The sequence below is a fragment of the Astyanax mexicanus genome, chromosome 1 (genome assembly GCF_023375975.1).
Source record: "Astyanax mexicanus isolate ESR-SI-001 chromosome 1, AstMex3_surface, whole genome shotgun sequence".
In the NCBI taxonomy this organism is placed as follows: domain Eukaryota; kingdom Metazoa; phylum Chordata; class Actinopteri; order Characiformes; family Acestrorhamphidae; genus Astyanax; species Astyanax mexicanus.
Window position 1 is genome coordinate 24,988,374 of NC_064408.1, and position 25,255 is coordinate 25,013,628.

A 25,255-nucleotide genomic window follows, 5' to 3' on the forward strand; every position below is an offset into this window, starting at 1 on the left:
AAGTGACAAAACCTGAAAGAACTGTGTAATGCAATCATGTCATCATGAACAAGAATCTCAAAGGATGTTTCCAACCTTTTGTGTAATACATGCCCTAAGGACATTGGGCTGTTTTAAAAGGGAGGCCAGTGCAATATTAGAATAGTGTTCCTTTTAATGTGCTAAAGTGAGTATACATTGACCTTTTATTGTAAACCTGGGCCAATCAAAAAAAATAGGTGCTGAGAAACATTTTGGGTAGTTATTGAGAAATTATGTAGTCACAGTCAAAGAATGTCGCTGTTTACCTGCACATTGTTTTTATGCTAATAAGCTTATTTTCATCAATGTATCAATGTATGCATTGATCCTCCAAGGGAACTGGAAGTCTATACTGGAAAAATGAATCAGTGCTTCAGTATCAATCTACCCATCCATGTTCCACCCATCCAAGACACTGAAAAAATACTGAACTCATTTACATGCTGAGTCATTCAAACTTCAAACAGGTCAAATTAGACATGGGACATTGTGGACTTTCATCATTCTAAAGTGTGAATATTTAGGCTATAGGGGGTTCATTTGTATATATTATCCTATACATTATTTTATTGAATACAGATTTAAGCACTTTTTTTATAGGTCCACATTCTTCACACTATGTACAGTATTGCGATATTCTGCAGGTGTGTGCTAATGGTTAGCAAAAGTGCACATTTCGAGTTTCAGAAGCTGAAATAGCTGTGTGGTTGAGGAAAAGCTGGTGGTTAAAAACACAAGCTCTCAGTTCCTTTTTAAACTATTAGGCACAGTAATGCTTTTTGACACACATTCACTGTCTAGCCAAATGTCAGTAAGGAGCCATCAATTTATTATGCTCACATCATGTACATATCCTCAAACATATGTACAGAGTCAAGCCAACAATATCAGCAGATCATAGTGCAGCACATATAGACAAAAAAAGAAGTTCCTTATAATGTCACACTTTACAGTAGGGCAGTTTGAGTCACATCACTAAAGTCTTTCCCCACAGTAGGCCTGTTTTACTCTTCATTTTGTAGTGTTGTTTAATCCACACAGAACTAGGGATGCCCCAATCCAGATCTGAGTTTCAATTATAATATAGTCATTTACCAGAATCCTAGTGATGCTCAGTCTAAACTGACAACTGTTGTCTGTCAAATGCTGATGTGAAAAAGTGTGGCGAATGTGCTATGACTTGGTTTCCATAACACATATGCATTAACCTTCTGCGCTCTGGTTTGATAACAGAAAGATGTACATAAATCCTGTTAATACAGCATGAACATTTTTTAACAGTCAAAATGGACAAAAATTGCAGAAAGTTGACAAACATCTAGAGAAAATATATGTAACAATCAAATGTCTGATAACAGCACCTAAATGACACTGGAGTACACTCTGTTAGAACAATAAAGACAAAAGGATCAGAACTGGACTGGGCTTAAAATATCTGAGACCAGATATTTTAACATATCCCTGGATACTGAAACATCCCTACGCACAATGTACTTTTGAACATTCATGTACATTTCGCTATGCCACAAATGCTACACACTGTGGCAACAGTGTGCCTTTTTTAATTGTATCAACAAGACTAAGTGTAAAACAGGCACTAACAGTTCTCTGCATCTAGACCTTCAACACACTAAACATTTTAAGGACCTTGCCCTCAAGTATCTCCCCCAAAGTGCAAGCAGGTTTTATAAGTTTGTCCCAGATTTAAGCTACATCATCAGAAGGGGGATATCCTCGTCTAGGGAAAGGGAGCTTGAATAAATCATGTTTCGTGTGTAAAAGGCTTTCAGGAGTCCAGAGACTGGGGGTTTAGATGCGGCCAGACGTATGACGCTCCAGACTGGAGTAGTGAGATGGTAGGAAGTTGCGCAGCGGCAGTCATATTGCCTGCTCCACCAGTGGGCGAGTGTTTAAGGCGGTGTTTCTTGAGCTGTCCTAGTTCCCGGAAGCAGCAGCCACAGAGTGCACAGCGGTATGGCCTCTCACCTGTGTGAATGCGCTGGTGCTTGTGCAGGCTGTCCAGGTGGCGAAAGCGCTTCTCACAAAAGCGGCACGGGTATGGCCGCTCACCTGTGTGAATACGCTGGTGTGTCTTCAGGCAATAGAAGCGACGGAATCCACGTCCGCACACGTTGCATCGGTGCACTTTGTCAGCACTGTCCCTCTGGAACTCTGCTGGGCTTGCAATGGTGATGTCGCCCTCTATAGGTGGCATCAAGCCCAGCAGGACTTCACTTTCGCTAATCTGGGGATGAGCTTGTACAGTGGTCGCCGCTGAGGACAGTGATGATGAGGAAGTGGCCACTGAGTCTGTCACTGGAGGCTCTAAAGACTGCGGCTCAGGATCGTCTTCAATTTTAACAGCGTTCTGTTTGACATCACTGCCATCCATTACCTGAATGATGCCCAGATCATTTACGTTGCCAGCAGTAGCACCAATATCAAAGTCATACTTGCTTAGATTGGATGTGTCATCAGAGATCTTTGCAGATGAGCCTGCTGTTTCCCGGTCCTCTTGAACTCTCACATAATCTTGCACTGCACTGGAAGGGGCCTTGTAATCTACAAAATACAGAAGAAAAGAGTCACGAGAATGAGGAATGAAATACAGAATGTAGAATGAATCATTTATGTATAATCTGTTAACCTTACTATTGGTTGTATTAAAGACATGTATTTGTATTTTATCACACTTTCCCACTCTTTGTACAATGCCATCAGTTTGACACACCTAGCCATTGCCACCTTCATCAGTTCCATCATCTATACCAGTTGTGTCTTTTTTTTTTTCTTTTTTATAATTTTATTTCCAATTTTTCCCATTTTCTCCTCAATTTAGCACAGCCAATTACCCACCCAATCATTAGAATTCCCCCTATCACTAGTAATGCCCCAACACACCACGAGGGTGAAGACTAGCACATGCTTCCTTCGATACATGTAAAGTCAGCCACCGCTTCTTTTCGAGCTGCTGCTGATGCAGCATTGCCAAGTAGCCAGCGCGCTTGGAGGATAGCGCAGCAACTCAGTTCTGGTACATCAGCTCACAGACACCCTGTGCTGCAGACATCACCCCAGTCTTGTGTTTCATAGCTCTGTTGGCCTCGATGGAAGTTTCTTATATCAAAAATAATTTACTAATCAAGCGTTCCTGTTCCTGCCCGCCGTTAACAGTGGTCCCAGTGGATCTAAATACCAAATGGTAAAATTAGATAGTAAACAAGCATTGAGTGGTAGTTGCAGATTGATGCTGTGTCTGATCTACTTGTACCAGTGGCAGTGCAATACACACTAACACAACACCATCGTGTCAGTGTCAGTGCAGTGCTGAGAATGACCCACCTCACAAACAATAGCTGCTCTGTGGTGGTCATGTGGGGTTGTGACCCTATTTAAAGAACAGGGTGAATTGTTGTAGTCCCTCAAACTATTTCTATTACAGGTCAAACACCAAATATAAACCATGTATTATCCATTAATCATCTTTCTCTCTCTTCCCCCTATGTCCTGAGCTGCCTGCCTCAATGTGTCCATTTGTGGTTCCAGTTCCTGCTTTCTGGTAACAACCCTTCTAATCCCTTTTTCTTTCCTTCCTTTCTTTTTGTTTTCTCTCTCCCTCTCTCTCTTTTTTCTATCTATTTCTTTTTTTCGCATGTACCGAGATGCCTGGCCTGCTTGCCTCAAGGAGTCCATTTGTGGTTCCATAATCCAGAATCAAGCCAGTCCTACTATTCAGCAGAGATAGATCTTTTTTGCATGTATGGAGATGCCCTGTTCATCCAGTTGTGCCCTGATGTTGCCCATCCTGGCTCTCCACTGCTCTGCTGTCATGTGCTCTGGAACTCTGCACTGGTCCATTCCTGGCACACTCTATAGCTGTACATACAAATTAACCTAAAGGTCTTTTCCCATCGTTTTTTTATTCATTTTAAAATATCTAGTTGAAGTCTCTAGTATGAATGAATGTCATGTGAGAAGTTTTTGGTGAAAAAAAAGTGCTCTGGTGTTTCTATTTATCCCTGGTTTATTTCACTGAATTAGTGTTTTTTAAAGAAAGACAGGATTTCAGCTGTTGCTTATGAATATTCATACATGCAAACATATCACTTCTGATTGGCTAACAGCACTGCAGCAGACAACATGACCTGGGTGCTAGGTAAAGTTTACTCTTAAACTTTGCTTAACATCAGAAACTCAGTGTCATGAGGCCAAAAGAAATGTTATCAATGCGAGCGGGTGCCTTTTAGCGGAAGGAGACCTTTAAACTGCCTGGACTTTAACATTAATGCTGACCATGTGTACAGCATCTACTCACTAGGTTCATAACCCGTTTCTACATTAACTATAGCTCCCCATTATCCATACAGTTATTTCAGTCATGTTATTTGCTTGTGCTGTCCGGGTAGACCAGAGGAGGATAGGTTCCTCTTACTGGGTCTTGGTGTTCCCTCCTCCTAGCGTAGGGGTCTTTTTTCGGGATACACTGTTGTCACCACCATCACCTTGCCACAGTTGCAGCCATCACTGTGGTGCTTACTCATAAGAGGCTTGGACTCATTTCTCTATAAAGCAGCTTTGTGGGCACATCTGTTTTTATACATCATATAAAATACATATAAAGTGAATTGAATTGAATGAATAAGAATGCAGAGAAACAGAAAGACTACATTCTTTTGCTGCTTCTTTGGTGGTACATAAATCTGATGAAACTGGACAGTGAGTGTAAACACATGGAGGTGGTTTAACCATCCACCATTTAAGTGTGTCAACATCCACCTTGTGACTGGCCACTCCCTCCAGATCCCAAGCTCACCTTTAGCAGCCACACCTTCCTCCGAGATGTAATACTCCTCTATTTCTCCTTCAGTTCTCTCCATCACCAACTCCGGCTCCACTGGTAATCTGGAGCTTGTGGCCTCCTTCCCTGCTGCTATCCTCACTCTCCTGCGGGGCCAGTCACCCTGCACTGTGGGCAGACAGAGTCCCACACTCGGCACGGTTTTACCTCCGTGGCTCCGAGCCGCGGCGCTCCGCAGGGTCTTCCCGCGCTGGAGCTGAAGGAGGCCCCCCTCACTGTGAGCCAAAGCGGCCGTGGGCGAGCCCTCGACTCCCGGCCGCCTCTGGTCGAGAAGCAGGCACTGCTTTATGTTCTTCTCGGCGGCGGACACGTAGTAGCGCACGGCCTTCAGCTCCCCCTCGCTCGCTTCCAGCCTCTCGCGGAGGCTTCGGTTCTCCCGGCGGGACTCGGCCGCGGCGTCCCGCGCCGCTGTGATCCTAGCGCTCACCACCCGCGTAGTCTCCCGGAGCACTGTCTCCACGGCGCAGCGCACCGCCTGCTCGATGGTGGAGGCGAGCTCGTACTGGAGGAAGGACACGCTGAGGCCGTCTGAAGCCATGGCTGCCGGGCAGGGGGCTTCTAACAGCGGCTCCACAGACTCCGGTCCCCGTGTGGCGGGTCAGCTTACCGTTAGCCAGATAGCTAACTGAGCTAAGCTAAGCTAAGCTAGCGTTAGGTCCTCTAGCTGCAGCTCGTTCCCTAATAAAACGTCTACTATTCTGTTTGTAGGCCCAGTTTGACGACTAGAGCTTCATAGTCGTCGTTATAAATACTCCGACATAGAAATGCTACGAATTCAGGGCTTTTTAAGAGGTTTAATGGTGAACTGGTGAATAAATAAATGTAAGCAAACAAACAGTGGTTTCTCACGACGTGTTATTATGCAGCACCGTCGCATAGCAATGATGTTAGCGGGATTGTGGGAAATGTAGTTCTCGCCTGTGTAGCGTGTAAATAATAATTGAATTAAAATATATATATTTTTTCTTTCTTTCTTTTTTTTTTTTTACAAATAAAAGAGCTTAGACCATTTTTGAATATTTTTTTTTATTTATTTAAAAATACTAATAATGCACTCCATATATCTCTATATATCCAGAATTAAAGTAAAATAAATGATACTGGACAGATATAATCTGTCTTTAGTAGATATATAATGGGAAATGAGAACAATTTGAATTTTTTACTGTTTGCTAAAACAGTAAAAAAAAATTAGTCGCTGATGTGATAATTAGGGGAGGGTGATATGGCACGATATTTCAGGGTTTAATATCGCTCACGATATGACACATTTTTGGCGATATTAATGCGTACGATATGATATGGCACACCCCTACACATAAACATTTTGTTCACAGTTGTTAGTGTAAATGTTGATTGATATATCTGCGTTTTCTCTATGCCTTCTTTACATTTGTTTTGCCCAATTATAACATGTTCTCTTCTTACGAGTATCAAATAAATGAATAAAGAAAACCATATTATAACTGAATTGTAAAGAGATAAAAATAAGTTTCAGCTAAGTTTAGATCAGTCTGTTGGTCTGGGGTCAGTGTAACTTTTAGTAGTTTAAGTTTCTAACCGTATCGAGCTAAATTCGAAAATAGAAAATTGGGTGGGAAACTTAATCCTTTTTCCATTCAGTATAGTGAAGAAAAATTGGTTTTATGCAACTGTTTCAATTATATAGTTTTTGTTATTTCAGTCTTTTGCAGACAACAATTTCAAAAACAATGAAAAGGTCAGTCTTCTCTCAATGTTTAGATTTGTCCATTTTTGCGTCTTGTTAAACTTTCAAAATGTAAAAATCATAAAATAAAGAAAATATACATTTTATTTTCCTGAAATTCTGATTGTAAGGGGTAGTGATGAAAAAACTAAAACTGGAAAAATGAATGAAAACTTATTTCTTGTACACTGCACTACATACAAAATGGAACAATACATTTTACATCCAATTTACTATTTTTTCAATTAGCCTATTACAATCAGAAAATTCAATTAATAAACATTACACTGACTGTCTGGCCAAAACGGTCCCAGGGAAAATGTATTGCCCATCCTTGATACATACTCTATGTATTGTATGTACCTAATGCTCTTCAGGTGGAACACGTGAGGAAAAAGATAAATATTCAATTTATTGTAGTTACTGGATCACCTATTAAAATAGGATTGTGCTTAAAGAACAGAATATTTTAAATGTAGTAAACAGTCTAGTATAATAACACTTGACTCGGTGAAGGGTGCTTGATTAATCATCTGTTGTTTTTGCAAGACAGCAGACGACTGCGCCTTAACCTCCGGAAACAACTGCAGGGTGTGACAAGAGGACCCAAGAGGACCTGGCTGCAGACGGTATATGAGGTCTATGGCAGACGGCTGGGCGAGTTCCAGCTAAAGGCAGCTCTTTGTTGGGGCAGGAAGAGACGTACCTCCTCCAGGCTACAGAAATGTTCTGTCATTTGTGTCAGTCTATCTCTTACAACGCTGGGACAGTTTTTATAGATTGATGTATCTTTATTCACCTAAAAATGTCTTAAACTTCACTCTGACCGTTTTTAAATTAATAGCCTAAATATGTTGCGCTGTAATAATATAATATAGCAGCTCTGGTTAAAATGATTAAGACATGAAAATACTAACAGAATTTGGACATATTTTGATCAGATGCTTACTCTGTTAAATCTAAATAAATAAATAAAAACATATAAAAAAACACAACGTTTTGTGATTTTTAGAAGACATTTTTTCATTTATAAGAATTGACTTATTGAAGGATTAGCAACAATGCTAGCTAACTGATAAGTGACGACACTAGCTGCATCTCTAAATCAGACAGAATTTACTGGTTAAATGAGGTTCAATCTTTCATATGATAGTGGATTATGACTATAGAGCACTCAAACAGTCCAGAACATTGGAATGCAGCTATTAGCTTAATGCTAGCCTACCTAGCTAACAAACACCAATATGCTTATTTTTTATTTTGTTTTATTCACTAAATAAAATATATATTATTTAAATACATTTTTAACTTTAAGATACTCAACTTCATTCAGAATGGTTCCTGCATCTCCACAAGACAAGGAAAAACCTCATTAAGGGACATTTAATTTGGGCTTTGCCACATAAGTTTTTTACTAAGAAAACAAAATAAAATATGTTATTTTTAAGATGCACAGGTGTTACCCAGTTAATGCTAGAGTAAGTTGATTTGTTTCCATCTCTGATAGCTGCAGCTTCTGTAAAAACTCGAGTCAGTCAATTGATCATTTGTTTTTTTATTGTGCTTCTACCTACTCTTTTTAGATATTATATATATATATATATATATATATATATATATATATATATATATATTTTTTTTTTCAATACTCTTAAAATATATTTGCAAACAATTAAGTCAATAGGCCCCCCATTGAATAAAAAAATGGTAGATCCCTAAAAGTTTTGAAGCGTTACAATTTCATTAAAATAAATAGGGAAAAAATAGAAAAGAATATAAAAATTTTATAATATTTTGATAAATTCTTGTAGTGGATCACTATTATGGTTTCAATCTTTTCAAAGGATTGGCTTTTCTCTCTTTTTTGTTTTTTTTCTTCTTTTCTTTATTTACTTGCCTTTGATATTGTTTTTTTTTTAACTCTAAACCTATTTTAACTTAACTATTATGGTTTTATTATAAAAAATATATATATATATATATATTTTTAAAGCATGAATGGGATTAGAACCCAACAATGCAAAAAAATACATCTCTGAAGGATTTTGATAATTATATTTCATGGTAAAATTTAAAGTTAAGACAGGTGGAGACAGGTATCAAATGCTATTTTTTAAATGTTCTAGTAATTATTGTTAATGTTTTTAATTACACATCTTACTTTTGCAATCAGTTCAATGTACAAGTCATTATGCATAATAATAAAATGCATTTAATATATATCTATATATATATAATGTGTGATTTTTGTGTATATATTATATATAAATATAAAATGAATTCATTAATTCATACACGTATTTGGATTTGTACACGTATCTCTGAAGTAATTTAATATTTCTATTTTTACATATTTTTTATATGTTTAGGTATCATGCTATTTTTCAGTATATATATATATATATATATATATATATATATATATATATATATATATATATATATATATATACTGTATATATATTTATATATATATATATATATATATATTTTTTTTTTTTTACATATGTACATATGTCTAGCGTAAGTCCAGCGCGAGGTGTTATTTAGCCCAAAGATTCGATTGTTGCTTTTATTCAGTTTTTCTTAACCCAAGCGCAGCAGCAGCTTTTCACAGAGGAGGACTCCATATTTCAGCAACTAATACCACTTTATTCTTCTATATTAACTGTTAAATTATCTGTATTGTCTCATAATTATAGTATAATTTACCTTATATCTTTGTTGTATTTTTACTAATTCTGTTTTTTTTTTTTTTTTTACAGATGAAAGAGGCAGGTGTGGGACCGACAACCTGTGGTCTAGTATGGGCTGGAGGTGTTTTTTCGGGGTCTACATAGCCGTCTGTGTTAGAGCTTTAAAAGGTCGATTTAAGAGAATGTAAGATTTAAGAGAATGTTAGTTAGCTTACAGTTCAGCAGCGCTTCCCTGCGGGTTTAGTATTTAATTACGGTCATTAGTTTATACTAATTACAACACCTGACCCAAATAATCAACTAACAACTAACTCAACTAATCAACTAACTAATGTTACCTGCCCTCACTGAGGCGACAACCAACCAGAAACACCAATTTATTTCACTGCAGAATAATGACGGTAAATGTTAAAACGTGTTACAGCTGGTTCTGGAGTATCACTGTCCTGTTTTATTGATTTTATGCTGTGACATGCTCAGCTTTCCTCATTGAGGGCAGTTTATTAGTTGGCTCAGTTGTGTGTAATATGCTGTAAACATACTGCCGGGTGTTCACTGGTGTTGCACCAAACAGAGTCCCCTGCTAATTTCTGCAGCGGCGCTGGCAAGACAGTTCACTCCGCTGTAGCGTTAGCTTAAAGCTAGCATTTTTCTCATTACGACTCTTAAACGATCTCGTAATTCAGAGGATCCAGTGATGTTCAAGAGTAAAATGTGCACAGAATAAAACGTACAGGGTTCTGAACAGTTTTATTTACCACAGAATGTGACAGAGGCGGGTTTTTAATATGCCCATTCACTTTCCTTATAGGGGAAAAAACGCTTAGACACAGAAGCCATACAAGGACTACAAAATGACACACGACTTCAGTGGTGTATTGTATGCAAAGTTACGTCACTTCCTGCCCCAAAGTGGAGCCTCCTCCAGCTGGAGCTCGCCCAGTCGTCTGCAGTCAGACCCGTCTCCATACAGGACCAGGTGGCTTCCGTATCACAGTAGTGTTAGGTTTGTTGAACGCTTTTAATTCAGGCTACTTAAATATATCAGCACGTGTTCCTAAGTAAAAGTGTACCTCAGGGGACACAATCCACGACAGGCGCTACAGCTGAGGAACAGAAAGTTCCGTAAAGAGAAGAAGAGCGAAGAAGAGTGAGGAACTTCTCTTCTGAAGGTATAAGAACTTTAAAACTTTTACATGCGCGTCTCTTCACACCATTCACAGCTCAGTCTTACTGAAACAGAGGAAATGTAGAGAAATATAGCTAAGATGTGAAATGTAACTAAAGCTAAATCAGATTTGTCCAGAATAAGTTGAAAAGGCCAGTGTTTAGTGTTACAGTAGGAAGTGGGGGAGAGAGGAGAGATACAGAGAGTGTCTTGAAGGGTGCTTTTTATTTGTTGCTGTTTAAATAATTAATATAGCATTATGACTTTATTTGCACAACTGTTGCTTCCTTACACAAAACACTGTTCTGCATTTTATTCTGCATGCTAAATACTGTACAGCACCGTCCTGCAACTGTTACTTCTTTGAACACACTGCACACTTAACACTCACAGTGTCTCTCTTTCTTAGTGTGTGTATATTGTGCAGCCTCGTATGAGTAATTTATATATATATATATATATTTTTTTTTCTTATCTTCTGACATCGGTATGTGCTTGTGTGTGTCTGTATGTCAGTTCCTAATTTCCCCTGTGAGATTAATAAAAACAAATCCTTATTTTTTTATACCTTTAGATATCGTTTTTTCATTCATTTAGGATAGGAGTAAGCTTTTGTTTCATTAATATTTATATATGCAAACATATCGCCTCTGATTGGCTAACAGCACTACAAGGCAGTGAGATGGACAACAGTTAGAAACTTTTTAAAAGAAAGACATTTTTACACTAATAATAGTCTTTGCAATGTGTGGTGGAATTTTGTATTCTTAGGAATCAAACCCAGACTCAGAATCTCTATTATCAAAAGGTAAAGCTTTATTCTGCAGAAGAGAACCTTGTCAGATAGTGACAGTGTTCTGACAAAAAACGGCCAAGAGGTCGCTTGAGTACAATTCACAACGCCTCTTACCCTATGAGCCAGGTGTCTGGAAAATTCCATTACTTCAGCAAGCAGAAACAAAGTCATAATAAGGTCACAGGTGACATAACGTCTATATGGAACGAGACACTTCCGCCCTCGTCGAGGAAAGAGTGACACACTTGCCTTTGAAACATAAAAAAAAAACATTTTTCTTTTTAGAATCATATAATACACATTTAATTTGCCACTACACAATGTCATACGTTATTTTACAATATGTGTAATAATGCCCTGCTAAGTGCAGTTCAGCCACTGACCTAGTCTTAGAGTTTCTGTAAAACACAAAATCCACCAGAAATCCTATGCAGAGGTGGGGAGACCAGGTACAGAAAGTAAAAGTCCACCCCAGAGTTTTGTTGCCTGAACCTCAACAGAGCCACCCAGGCAGTTCTCGGGTGGAATTTTAATTTTAACTAGTGTAAACAGAACTGTTCTAAACATACACCTACCTATCTCAGTTGTACTTCTACTGTGTTAGTTGCAAACTGCCATATTGTTCCTAGTGCTGTTAACTCCTGTCTGACGAGACTGTGTCTGCCTGGCTTCAGCTCTGCATCTAGGTGGTCGCAAGCCATCATACATATTCATTTCACTAAATTTAATAATTTTCACTTATTATTCATAGTGGTAACTCACTCATATTACTCCTTTTACAAAGTTACTCTTAGATTATGCTGTGAAAGAGTTATTCTAAAATGGCAACAGTGTGTATGTGCTGACTAGCAGGGAAATGTTTTTCTGATAATGCTTTTGTGTAAACAACAGGACATGCATGTGAAGGGAAAGAGGTTATTCTGACATTTGGATGAGAAAGCAATTCTGTCTGGGAATAGAAGGGAGTTTCAGAAGGATGCAGCTGTATGAGGGAATCCTATGCCCATGTGAGGTCAATGTTTTTAGATTAAGGCTGAGCGAAGGATAAATAACTCTCTGGGAGGCTGTTAGAGTCCCAGAGCACCTTCAGAGCGTGGTGACTGACATGAACTGATTGTACTCTCACTACTTTCTTCAATAAAAACTTACTCATTTGACACGACTCATAACTTAATGTTTGTTTTATTAATTGTCACAGGTATTTCCACCACACTCAGTATTTATGTGGGATGTGATTTGGCCATTGTAGATGCAAACTCATTTAATGGTGACACTGAAGGATCAATGAGGGTGGCATCTTGTGGCTGCACAGAAAACTGTACAGACCTGTTGACCAATTGGATAAAGTTTTTATAATAGGGTTTCATCTTTGTCTGTTAAAGTTTTATCTGTAAATCCCACAGCTGACACATCTTCCTTTTTGTTTTCTTCTTCAGAATCCCATCCTGTTGCAAGTCTTCTGCTGCTCCTGCTGTGCACTTTTCTTACACAGTTCAAATCTCTCAAAGTTTTCCTCAGAATAGAGAAACTCTGGGAAAATGTTGTCCATAAGCTCCACTACTCAGAATACATCCTCTATTCCTCTGCAAAATAACTCATCACTCAGACAACCTCAAAAACCTAAAGGAAAAGAGAGAATTCACCCCTGCCCAGAGTGTGGGAGGAGCTGTCCTTCACCTAGCGCTCTCCTAAGACACCAACGCGTTCACACAGGAGAGAAACCCCATCAGTGCTCAGAATGTGAACGCAGTTTCAATCGACACAATACTCTCCAAAGACACCTACGCATTCACACAGGAGAGAAACCGTTTCAGTGCTCAGAATGTGGACGCAGTTTTAATCGAAAGTCAAGTCTTCAAATTCACCAGCGCATTCACACAGGAGAGAAACCCTATCAGTGCTTAAAGTGTGAAAAGAGTTTTACAACCCAGGGTTACCTCCAGATCCACCAGCTCATTCACACAGGAGAGAAACCATTTCAGTGCACAGAATGTGGACAGAGTTTTAATAGAAATACTAGTCTCCAAATACACCGGCGCATTCACACAGGAGAGAAACCGTTTCAGTGCTCAGACTGTGGACAGAGTTTTAAAGAGAGTGGTGTTCTAAGAAAACACCAGCATATTCACACACAAATGAAACCGTATTATTGTTCAGACTGTGAAAAGAGGTTTTCTAATAAGAGTTCACTTGAAATTCACCAGCGAATTCACACAGGAGAGAAACCATATGAGTGCTCAGAATGTGGACAGAGTTTTAGAACGAACAGTTCCCTTAAATATCACCAGCGCATTCATAAAGCTGTGAAACCATATTATTGTTTTCATTGTGAAAAGGGTTTTTTGACACAGAGCACACTCGAATCACACCAGCGTGTTCACACAGGAAATACATCTTTATTAAAATAAAATAAAGAAAGAAAACTAAAATAAAGAAAACACTGGCTATATATTCACTATTTGCTACAATTACTGGGTAGGTAGAGAACTATAAATGTTTTTGTCATCTGACGTCATGACCAACATTCAACCTGAAATGAACGTCTGTTGACGTTAGTGGCCAACTGGGTAAGGTCATAATAAACAAATTTCTTAGGCTGAGGATTGTGATATGGATTGAGGACTATATGTTCTGTGTGTTTGTCCATCCATCCATCCCATTGTTCTATCCTATCTCATTAATAAATTTTTTTCTTTCTACGCATTACTTCATTGTGAAATCAGCTGTAGTCTGTTCACCCTGCTGTGTTTTAATAGAAACCCGCAACAGTCTGTGAGTTACCTTCCAGTAAGTTTATCCTGCAAAAGTTTAGAAATACATACTTAAACTATGTCTGAGAACTGGGGTAGTTAGTCAAGTCAAGGTCATCTTCAAAAGTATTGTTTGATATATATAATGGAAGACATATGTATTCAGTGCAGTGTAGTGCATCACTTTATAAGGGATATTCTGATAGTGGGGGTCAGGAAAGGGGTTTTGGCAAATTCAGCAGCAGCAGATTGGAGTCATGTGATTATCCTAGAGTCCAACTCTGTTGTTGTTGTACCACTTGAACTATTTCAAACAAGACTATAATCTAACATATAATCTATTTAAAAACAGATCCATAATAAAATATTTAATTGTTTTTTTTTTTTAAATGTCCATTGCATTGTGTTAGAAATTCGGCCTTCAGAAATCAGAAGTGAGATTCAGGAGACAGCTTGAGAGCTGACTTTGAGGTAATTCTCCTGCAGACAGAAAATCTACGTGTTAAACAAAGGAGAAGTATGTGGGAGATAAAGGTGAGAGACTAGGAGATTAGGGAGGAGTATGTGGGGGGTGCCATCATTGGAGGTTGATAGTCATCAGATGTTCATCACCTTGGTTTGGATTTCAAATTACCATAAAAACAAAGGAGGTAATGTTGACTATCTGCAGAGGTAGACGACCATCAGCTCCCTTCTGCAATGTTATCAGTGTAAAGGGGAATAGGGGGGTTAGGGAGTAAGTCAGTTTAAAAGTACAATTTGTTGTTGACAAAATCTCTCAATTGGAAGCCTGTGCTTAACATTATTTATAATTTCATATTTGGCCTTTTTTATTTCACAGGTTATCCCTAAACAGTAAAATAAGCTATTTAAAATTATTAAAAAATGTAAACTTTTTCATGGTCTATTGTTGTGATGGAAGGTGTTTATTGAAATGATTCATAATCAATGACGTGTGATGATTCATAAACAATGACGACTATTAATGATATTACTTTTTGTTCCATGCGATGATAATGTGTACTCAGTAAACTGAACTTAACATTCTTCCCTCAGTGAGCATATCTAAGATGCTGAGTGAGAGTTTTTCTATCTGGGGAAAGCAGTGTGTGTCTATGTGTGTGTGGGCTAAGGAATGCACGTCACAGTTGTTCTGTCTACAAATTCTGGCGCCAGGGTCATCTTTCCTTCTGCTTGCAGAAAGCCAGGGTGTTTTGAGAACCAGCCTGATATGCTCACTAAGGGATTATGTCATACCACCTGTCAGAAGAAGTTGACGTGTCACAATGGTGGCACTGTGCCCATAACTGGGAAGTAAGATAGTAAGGGTTGGGAGGATCTAAGGTATAAAGAGAGCGTGGCACTCTTGCAAGGCTTCTTCTCAACAAATCTTGTTACTCATTCTGATCAAGACTCAGAGGCTCTGCAGTTTCTTTCATCCTGTCATTATTTTCCACCACATTGTGATATATGGTCTGTAGTGTGAAACAAAACAAACAAACAAAAAAAAAAAAGAAAATACATGATGTTCATCTTAATGAATGCAGGGTCTGAAAGATAATTAGTACAGATAAAAAAATGCAATCTCAGAAAATGAGAAATGGCTGAAATAACAAAAAAGGTTCAGAACTTTTAGACCTCAAGTTCATATTCATAAAGTTTTAAGAATTCAGAAATCAATATTTGGTGGAACAACTCTGGTTTTTAATCACAGTTTTCATGCATCTTGGCATGTTCTCCTCCTCCAGTCTTACACATTGCTTTTGGATAACCTTATGCCACTCCTGGTGCAAATATTTGCAGTTCAGCTTGGTTTGATGGCTTGTGATCATCTATCTTCTTCTTGATTATATTTCAAAGGTTTTCAATTTGGTAAAATTAAAGAAACTCATCATTTTTAAGTAATCTCTTATTTTTTCCAGAGCTGTATATACTAGGGCACAACACTGTTGTATATTCAGCAGAAAATAAAGGCAGGAACTTTTAACAACAACCCTTTACTTTAGTACTGCAGGTCTCTATCTTCCTCAGAGTTTGTACATGCTCACATGTGGAACATTAGTCACAACAGCGCCACCACATAGAAGGGAAGTACATTTCACTATACCACAAACACCAGGACTTTTATCCTGTATTTATTTTCTCTCCCACCCCAGACAGCTCTAATGAATAAGTAAAGAGAATGTTCTCACATTTGTGTGGCACAAACCAAACCAAAGAAAAAAGCTTCAATATTATAAACGAGTTACCTGGTTTGGACCAGAGCAAACCAGGTGTCTGTGAAAATGCTAAGTATAGTGCCTGAATAATTTAGCATCTTATAATAATGAGCCTTACATTACACATTACATTACATTACACATTATCATAGAGTGTAGAAAATGTTCATTATCATGTAGGGTAGAGGGACTGTTTGCTTATTGCTTATTCCGATTATTGTGAACTATTACATTGATTGAAACATCTCTATTAAACATATGTCCACTCTTTATGTCCCAGGTTATTATTGTTAGCGTTGTCGAAGGTCAGCACTGTTATAATTTCCAGTTGATAACGAAGTATTGCTATTTAGTCTGCATTTTGCACAAAATCAAAACACCATGAAAACATAGGTGTTCAAGTGAGACATTACTGTGTGTGCGACTCAATGATACACAAATAGAGAGAAATGCTAATAGACTGTATAATACTCCTGATAATGTGTGTAGCAGCCATCTTGGATTCTGAACTCTGTTTGGAGGAATTGCTGTTATGATTTCCTACTTGGAACTCTGGACATCTACCTTTAAATGGAATGCAGCGTTAGTGCTGGACTAAGGAGAATCTTTATTTACTTAATTTACCTTAATTATCATATGAAAAAAAACATTGTACATATTTACCTTTACACTTCTGTTTGCAGACAGATTTAAAGGGGACAATTTATGTAAATGCTTTTGTATTCCCACTTGGTCTCTGCCACACCAAGCGCAAAAAAAAAATCCATATGTTTTCTTTGAATCATAGGGGTTTTTATAAGTCATTTGGATGGAGGTGCCACCCATCCTCCCCTGCCAACCCCCACCAACTGGATCAGTTGAAGGTCTGCAATTTTGGTTATTTTGGTTGAGAACTGCTGACAGTGCACAGTGGGATTAGCCAGCAGATTTTGTCTGACAGAGGAATCTGTAAATACTGTCTGTAGCAAGTCAACAGATGAGGGAGCTCAGCTATTCTGCTCCATACACTGACCCCGCTGACTGCTCCACTACAAGCGCTGTCTGGTGAGTCGTTAACGTGTGGTAAACATTCAATAAACATGGGGCCAGCAACAACTTATTTGCATAATAGTGACAGAGCACTTAAACGGCTCATTCCTAAAGGGATTGCCAAGAATAGAGTCTGTGTTCTGTATCGCCAACAGACCTATTCTAATTTATGTAAAAAGAGGTATAATATGTCCTATTTAAATGATTGTCCAAATCATGCAGTGAAACAAAATACACCCTAAGCCAGTTTCTTACACCTGTCTTGAGCTTCATCTTGAATTAACAGCAATGCAAATTGTTATGTTCACCATTAAAAAAATCTAATTTATGCTCAGGCTTAACCTCCTTGTGTGCCTGAATAGCCAATGTTGGCTCAGCCAACAGTGTAAGATTCCCTGAGTTACTGCATGTGTGCAGTTCTGCTGCATTTGGGTCATTGCGTTTTTGACCTTTACACTTTTAGCCCTTGTTTGATTAATAAACATGCAATAGTTAAACATTATTGGGTGTCTGTAGTTTAACTATTTTATAAAAGCAAGCTAGTGTGTACACTTAACATAAAATTAGAGTTAGTAAAAGGGGGTAGTATATACAAAATAACTACATATGGTTCATTTGGGCAATGCCATAGAACACTGTAAATAAACATGTTTGTAATAAAGATGTGTGAGTGACAACAGGACATATAAATGTTTATATAAGTTGTTTTTTATGGATACAAAAGTGATTCTTAAATCACATCACTGAAATAACCATTTAAAAAAGTGAATTGTTTAAATAAAAGTAAATTAAAAAGCTGTTCAGTTTTTAGTACAGATCAAGGTGTCAGAGACAAAATCTAAACGTCCTCACCCAAATGCTGTTATATGTTGCTATATGCTGTGTTTGTGAGGACGCAGAGTTGGTTTCTAAAGGTTTCCCCTCTTCTTCTTTCAGGTCTAAATCAGGCCTGAGTGGTTTTAGAGGGTTTTTGCAGTTTCCACCACCTGTCTGTTTACATTACATTTGACAGACGCGTTTATCCAAAGCAGCTTACAAATAATTATGTACATTTAGCAATAGAGGAAATAGAAGTTCAAGGCAAAAAACATTTTTAGACAGAGCCTAAAGGAGGCCAAAGGGAAATAGTGGGAAAGAGGAGGAAATGAGGGGGAGAAGGAAATGAGGTTAGAAGTAGTCAGTTTGTTAGAGGTGTTAGGAGAGTAAGTGCACTTTGAAGAGCTCTATCTTTAGGTGTGTCTTAAAGGAGAACACCGATGTAAAATTGATTTTGGCTGTAGTAAAACATGATAAAGAGTACTAACCTTTGTTGAATAGCCCACTCCCACTCAGTAATTTTCTGCCTTTTGCCCAACATTCTTTACAACAGGCACTTCCCCTGCAGATAAATTGTGCTTTACACCGTTATCCAGGCATAGCGTAGCCTAATCTCAGGGCACCGCCATCACTGTACTAATCATGACATCACTTTAGGATGGCGGCCCGGAGATCAGGCTATGCTACTGGTTGTAAACAGTATTTTTTATAAGCTTCTTGTGCACTTTTAAAGGTATTAATGCCTTGTTTTAAATGTCAGGGCTCTCCGGATTCTAGCAAGGAGGTGTGGAGCTACTTTGAGCCTATATAAGAAATTTATCTGCAGGGGCAAGTGGATGCCCCATAGGAAGCACCTATTGTAAAGAGTAATGGGAAATAAGCATAAAAATACTGGATCTCAGAAAGCTGCAGGAGAGCGGAGGTGGGCTATTTAATAAAGGTTAGAACCCTTTATCACGTTTTACTACACCAAAAGTCAATTTATCAATGAAGTTCACCTTTAAAGATAGCGAGGGACTCTCCTGTTCTGGTAGTGGAAGGTAGGTTTTTGCACCATTGGGGAACTCTGTATGAGAACAGTCTGGATTGCTTTGTGTGAATGTTTGCCAAAGCTAGGCGGCGTTCATTGAAGAAGAGCAGCGGCTTGGAGGCAATGGAAGCCTTTAGGTGTAAGCGTAGTTAGGAAGGAGCCTGTTCTGTCATCACCTTGTTGGCAAATGTAAGAGCTGTCTTTTTACTCTCATCATCCACATACAACACAACTGCAAATTTCATACAACCAGGAATATCCATACATGGGTCTCTTGCCTCTGATTTAGATCTTTAGACTATTAGAGCCTGATTTACAGCACAAATATCAGAATAATACAAATACTGCACTACTGTAGGCCGGTCTATGAAAGAGTAACAGTGCCCTCTAGTGTTAAATAAGGAGAATGACTGTGGCCCTGCTGTTTCCAATACAGATTAGTAAATGTGTGTAAGTCCAATTTCATATATCTTATATGAACTGTTATTGAAAGTGTTTGTGTGTTTATTTGGATATGGCCCTAAAATATTATCGCATATATATATATATATATATATATATATATATATATATATATATATATATATATATATATATGCGATAACATATTGGTTATATGACAAAACATTGAATGACAAAAATAATTTCAAGAATACCCTACTGCAACAAACATTGCAACCCAAAATCCTTTGGCAATCTTCGGATTTCATGATACCTTGTGCACAGTCAAGGCACCCACATCTTTAAACCTCCACCATATTTGACTGTAGGTACTGTGTTCTTTTCTTTGTATTTTTTGGGAGAAATACTTAATTCTCTGCAAACATAAAAAATCTGGGGTTTTCGACCAAGACTGTAGGCATACTACATACACAAGTGCCTACTACATACACTAGATACCATGTGCATTCCACAAATGCATATTTTTGTAGATAAGGGTAATTATGCACAAGCATACTGTTTTTTCAATGCATAGAATAGTACATTCTATTCATGCTTACTACATACTTTACAACTACTACATACTATCATACTATCAATGCATTCTACCTTCTACAGATCCATACTAATCTATAGATATATATACTGCACATACTAAATAGTAATGCATATTACATACTACAGATGCATACTCTTGCATTTACATTTATTTCTTTGCAGTGGTATTGTGTTTGTGCTAATGGTTCTAGAAAGATGTAGAGATAGTAGCTTATGGGCTTTAAATTGTGACAGGTATGATTGCATTTTTAAGCAAGTAAATCAAATTAAACTGGCAACAAGAAAATTAGCAAGTGTTATAGTAATAGTTTATAACATTTAGATATGTGTATTAGTGGTAACACTATAAATACATATGCTTAAGTCCATAAAGCTCCCAGAACTGAATAGTGCAGGTTTAACTAGTGCAGGCTTATATATATTTTCTATACTGTAAACATTCATATTTGTATTCTTCTGTATGTACTAGTAAACGTGTGTGTGTATGTGTGTGTGAGTGTGTGTTTTCTCGCCTTATGTTTTCTGTGTGCGTAGGATTGGTGTATGGCTCTTCGTGTCCATCCCTTCAACCATCACTTGCTTGGGCCTCTGCAAACGGTGTTGCTAGGCAACCCCATCTCAGCTACTACAGTCCCTAATGGGGCCTTAAGAAGAGCAGGGCAGGTGGAGTGTACCATTACATGGGCTGATGGAGGGGGGTGGTGTGTGGAAATTATTAGCCCTAGTGTAACTCAGGGCATAGTGTTTAAAACCTTCAGTACCCCTGAATTTGAATTTGCTGGAGGAAATGGGGCGTCAGCTTTAACATAGGGGTCTAAATATGAACAGTACTGGTGGGTATTGCTCTCTTAACATAAATAAGCCCATCCTAGCTTTGACTTCTTAAGGAAGAGAGACTGTTTGTCATCTTGACTGCATTCAAAAGCACATACCTAGATTAACCACATACTGTACTATACTATGAATGTACTAGTAATAGTGGGCCTCCACCACAGAATAATAATGTGTTAACAATTTAAACCTGAATGTCATATTATTATTTGTAGATGATTTGCATTGTATTTTCTAAATACTAGTTTTAGTTCTACAAGAAAAGTTAGAAAGTCTCTCTCTCTCTCTCTCTCTCTCTCTCTCTCTCTTTCTCTCATTCACTCATACATGTGCAGTAATTATACCTGGTGTAATTAGGAGCAAGTGTCCTTTGGGTCCCTCCAGAGAGAAAAAGCACACTGGAGAAGAATTTTAATTAACTACCATGTGAAGTTATTCAGGGTTATTCCTAGTTTTTCGAACAGTTGTTTTACAAAGAATATGATGCCTGCTTTTCGAAGAACTAGCTTTTTGTAGCATTACTGCGTTAACCAGCAATATTCTGAATCACTTTACCTCCCACAAATACTTAAGGTTTTCAATGTTAAAATTACTTAAATCGCCAATCCCAGCTAGCTCCAGGTTATGAAAATTTACCTACGTATATTTAGCTTTGTGCTTACCTGGTTCAGAGAAAAGTCAACTTTAATGAACTTAGTTAATCCAAAAATAGGTGCACTGGGAGCAAGGAGGGTTTTTAAGATGTTCTGTTGTTTTTAGAACAAATCCTGCCCCCTGGGCTGGAACTGACTCCAATGACTGTTTTTCGAACACAGGTGGAAAAAAAAAGCCTGATAGTGATGTAGAGTACCATTTTGAGAGAAATGAGCTGTCATGCTTTGCTTTCTAAGCAAACAAGAACATTTTACCTTAGTGGTAATTACCTTGCTTAATTTAGCCACAAAATGACCTTTTTAATGGGGATATTTTGTTTGATACTACAGTCACCATAAAATAGATGTGGCAAAATCTTACATATAATATGTTACATTATTGCTTTGGTTGCAGCACACATTCGCTGTTGGCATTGTTTTGATAAGCTTCTGCAATGTCACAAGATTTATTTCAATCCAGTGTTTTGATTTCAATCACCAGGGTCTTGCATTGATGACTGTAGAGTCTGACTGCTGCGCAAAGCCTTATCCAGCACATCCCAAAGATTCTCAATACGGTTAGGTCTGGACTCTGTGGTGAACAATCCATGTGTGAAAATGATGATCTCATGCTCCCTGAATCACTCTTTCATTATTCCAGCCACATGAATCCTGGAATTGTCATCTTGGAAGTAAGAAAGAAAAAAGCCATGGATGGTCTATGTTCAGTATATTCAGGTAGTCAGCTTTCAGCTTTCATCACATACTGTTGCTGAACCTAAACCTAACCAACTGCACCAACCCTAAATCATTTGCTTAGTTAAATCCAGATGGAGACTGGATTATAGTATATATATTTTTTCTCCACCCGTTTTCCAACAAGCCCCGCCCCCTGCGCAGGGACAGGCACTGCTAGCTGGCCGGCTTGTCGGAATACAGGTGGGAAAATATTGCCTGATAGCAATACAGTACGGCGCGACCATTTAGAGACTAATGTGTTCATATTGTGATTTGGTTTCTAAGCAGGTTATCTTTCTAATTTTACCATTAAATATTTTACTTTAGCGGTTATAACCTATTTAAAGCTAACTTAGCCAAACAGCTGTCAAACGCCTCCACAGTGTGACCCCTTTTTAACGGGGGTGTTCAGTTGAATGGTACAGTCTCCATAAAATGGGTGTGGTTGAGTCTTGCATATGAGATGTTAGGCTTTTTTTTGCTTAGCGAACGATTTCACGATTTCGGGAGCAGCAGCACCTTGATAAAAAATATATATATAGTGAATATATATTTATATAGCTAGCTAAATTTTCTTGTTTGAAATCCAGGCTCTCCGTTTTGACGTTAGCAAGTTTGAAGGGCCAGATTCGTAGCTGCTGTGATGGTGATGGTGGTGGCTTGGTGGTGACACCGGCCAGATAGATAAAGCTAGGTTAGATAGCCAAGTCATTTTGCTAGCTAGTAAGGGTTTAGCTGGACTAGCCTGTAACCTACAGTAGCTATTATTAATTTTGCTTTATTGTACAGGAGCTACTGATTTAGCTAGCTAATAGCTAACTATTTCGCTTCTCTTCTTTTTCAACGACGTTCCAACGGTCAAATCGAGGCGAGGAGAAGACGAGGAGAGAAGGAGGAGGAGGAGGACGACGAGCAGGGGAGGAAGGAAGGGAACGAGGAAAGAGGCACAAAAAAGCCGAAAAAAAAACCCCGTCAGAGACTGAAAAAGGACCAAAACGAAATATTGGACAGCTTTATATCGTGTTATTTCTTCCCACTAGCTATCAAACCGACCGTGTGCCATCTAGTTAACTAGTTAACCTAGCTAGCGAAAAAACGCCAGTGGTTCAGGAAACGAGGAAAAACCTGCCGTTCACACCGCAGTAACAGTAAAAAACGACTCTCTGCTGGAGAAATGAAGTCCCCGGCCTTCATTTTGAACCCTTTATTTTGAGGCCTGATCCCCCAGCTGCCATTATGTCTGCTCACATCTTCTGAAGACTTTTTTTCTGGGAGAGAAAGCAAAGACTGCAGCGCTTCCTCAAGCCTTCCTCACAGCTCTCTCTCAGTAGCAGCTAACCTAGTCTTCCTAACTACTGAGGCCGGAGGAGGCGAACAAAACAGGTAGGTTATGTTGTTTTTGTCCATGTAAAAAAGCTCACGTAACGTTAGTCTAGCTCCATTAGAACGGTTACAGTGCTGTAAAATGTGTGTTATGTGTATTTTGTACTGTATATCTATAACAAATAAGTGTTTGTCGTCATTTTCTCCCGTTTCTGATTCGAATTGACAGTTCCACCTTAAATGGTGCAGCAGTGATCCACATTCTGGCGCCTGCAGGCTGCAGCATTTAAGGTGGAATAGACAAATTCCACCCAAAACGCTAACTAGCTAATTTCAGCTTCCTCCGTTTGCACAACTGACAGATATTCCGAAAAAAAGCTAGCTAGCAAGATGAGAATATAAGATGGATATATGTGTGTATATTTGTATGTAAATGAAACCAACTAATAATTAATTTAGCTAGAAAGCTAACCTACAGCTCTGGGGGAAAAGAGATCAAAAACTATCAAAGCCATGCTTATTTTTTTTGCACCAGGAGAGGCTTAAAGTTATCCAAAAGCAGTGTGTGAAACTGGTGGAGGAGAACATGCCAAGATGCATAAAAACTGTGATTAAAAAACAGGGTTATTCCACCAAATACTTCCAAATTCTTGAACTCTTAAAAGTTGTGATATGAGCGTGTTGTTGTCTTTGCGTTATTTGAGGTCTGAAAGCTCTGCATCTTTTTTGTTATTTTATCCATTTCTCCTTTTCTAATAAATGGTCTAACTGACAATATATCTATTTGGAATTTAGGGAAAAATGCTGTCTGTAGTTTATAGAATAAAGCAACAACGTTTTACTCAAACAAATACCTATAAATAGCAAGATCAGAGTAACTGATTCAGACACTAAGGTGGTCTCCAGAGCTGTATATTATACTAAAATATTTCCTGGAGGAAACACAGAATGGTTGCTCAAACAAAATGATGAAATAGGATTGTTGTGGGGTTAGTATGACTGTGGATTGGACCCCACTTAAGCTAGCTAACTAGTTACCTGCCCTAAAGCCAACTAGCAGTATGGTGGAGGTTAGGACACACACTATGGCTTGGGCGTGTGTGGAAATGACTATGCTAGTGAATGGAATGAGGGATGTCACAATATGACAAATGCATTAGTGTGGGTCAGTACAGCTGTGGATTAGGTCAAAAAGGAATGAATATAAGTGTAGCAGATGAACAAGTGCACCTGTACTGATATTTGAAAGGTGAAAATCCAGCAGAAAAAAGATGATGATGGATTAAGAAGAATACAAATTGGATGACAAAAAATTCTGATGCCATAATAATTGGAGGCAGGAGTATATAAAATCATACTCTAGATTATCAGTTTCACCCTCCATCAGTTTCACCCTCCATCTTCATATAGCTTGTAAAGTTGTCTAATGTGTGTTAAGAGTTTCAGCTGATTTCTAAATGATCTTACCCATCCTATTCATCATCTGGCTTGAGGACCTTTAGTTGGCAACCATATGGCATATGGTGTTATAAAGGCTTCATATGTACCAATAAATGTCAATACTGACAACTATACCAACAGACACAGCTGGCCAAGGTGGAGGCTGCCTATATTCAAATATTTTTTATTTATTTAGCTAGC

General features: G+C 38.3%; 3 protein-coding genes across 3 annotated transcripts in view; 2 read left to right on the forward strand and 1 right to left on the reverse strand.

Annotated features, from left to right (window-relative positions):
• The window catches only part of gnb2 (guanine nucleotide binding protein (G protein), beta polypeptide 2), a 411,910-nt gene that overhangs the window by 369,028 nt on the left and 17,627 nt on the right, over positions 1 to 25,255 (forward strand). Inside the window, exon 2 of the mRNA XM_049475231.1 lies at positions 23,631 to 23,674. The gene's annotated coding sequence lies outside the window, so the exon portion shown is untranslated. The remainder of the gene's footprint in view (positions 1 to 23,630; positions 23,675 to 25,255) is intronic.
• Positions 830 to 5,744, reverse strand: LOC103032807 (Krueppel-like factor 6). Its single transcript, XM_007258091.4, has 2 exons — positions 4,835 to 5,744; positions 830 to 2,583 (listed from the first exon to the last, which is right to left on the reverse strand). Exons 1-2 carry the CDS (start codon positions 5,415 to 5,417, stop codon positions 1,808 to 1,810), a joined length of 1,359 nt encoding a protein of 452 aa, XP_007258153.3. The 5' UTR covers positions 5,418 to 5,744; the 3' UTR covers positions 830 to 1,807.
• LOC103033126 (gastrula zinc finger protein XlCGF7.1) lies at positions 9,360 to 14,906 on the forward strand. Its single transcript, XM_007258092.4, has 2 exons — positions 9,360 to 10,455; positions 12,684 to 14,906. Exon 2 carries the CDS (start codon positions 12,786 to 12,788, stop codon positions 13,653 to 13,655), a length of 870 nt encoding a protein of 289 aa, XP_007258154.2. The 5' UTR covers positions 9,360 to 10,455; positions 12,684 to 12,785; the 3' UTR covers positions 13,656 to 14,906.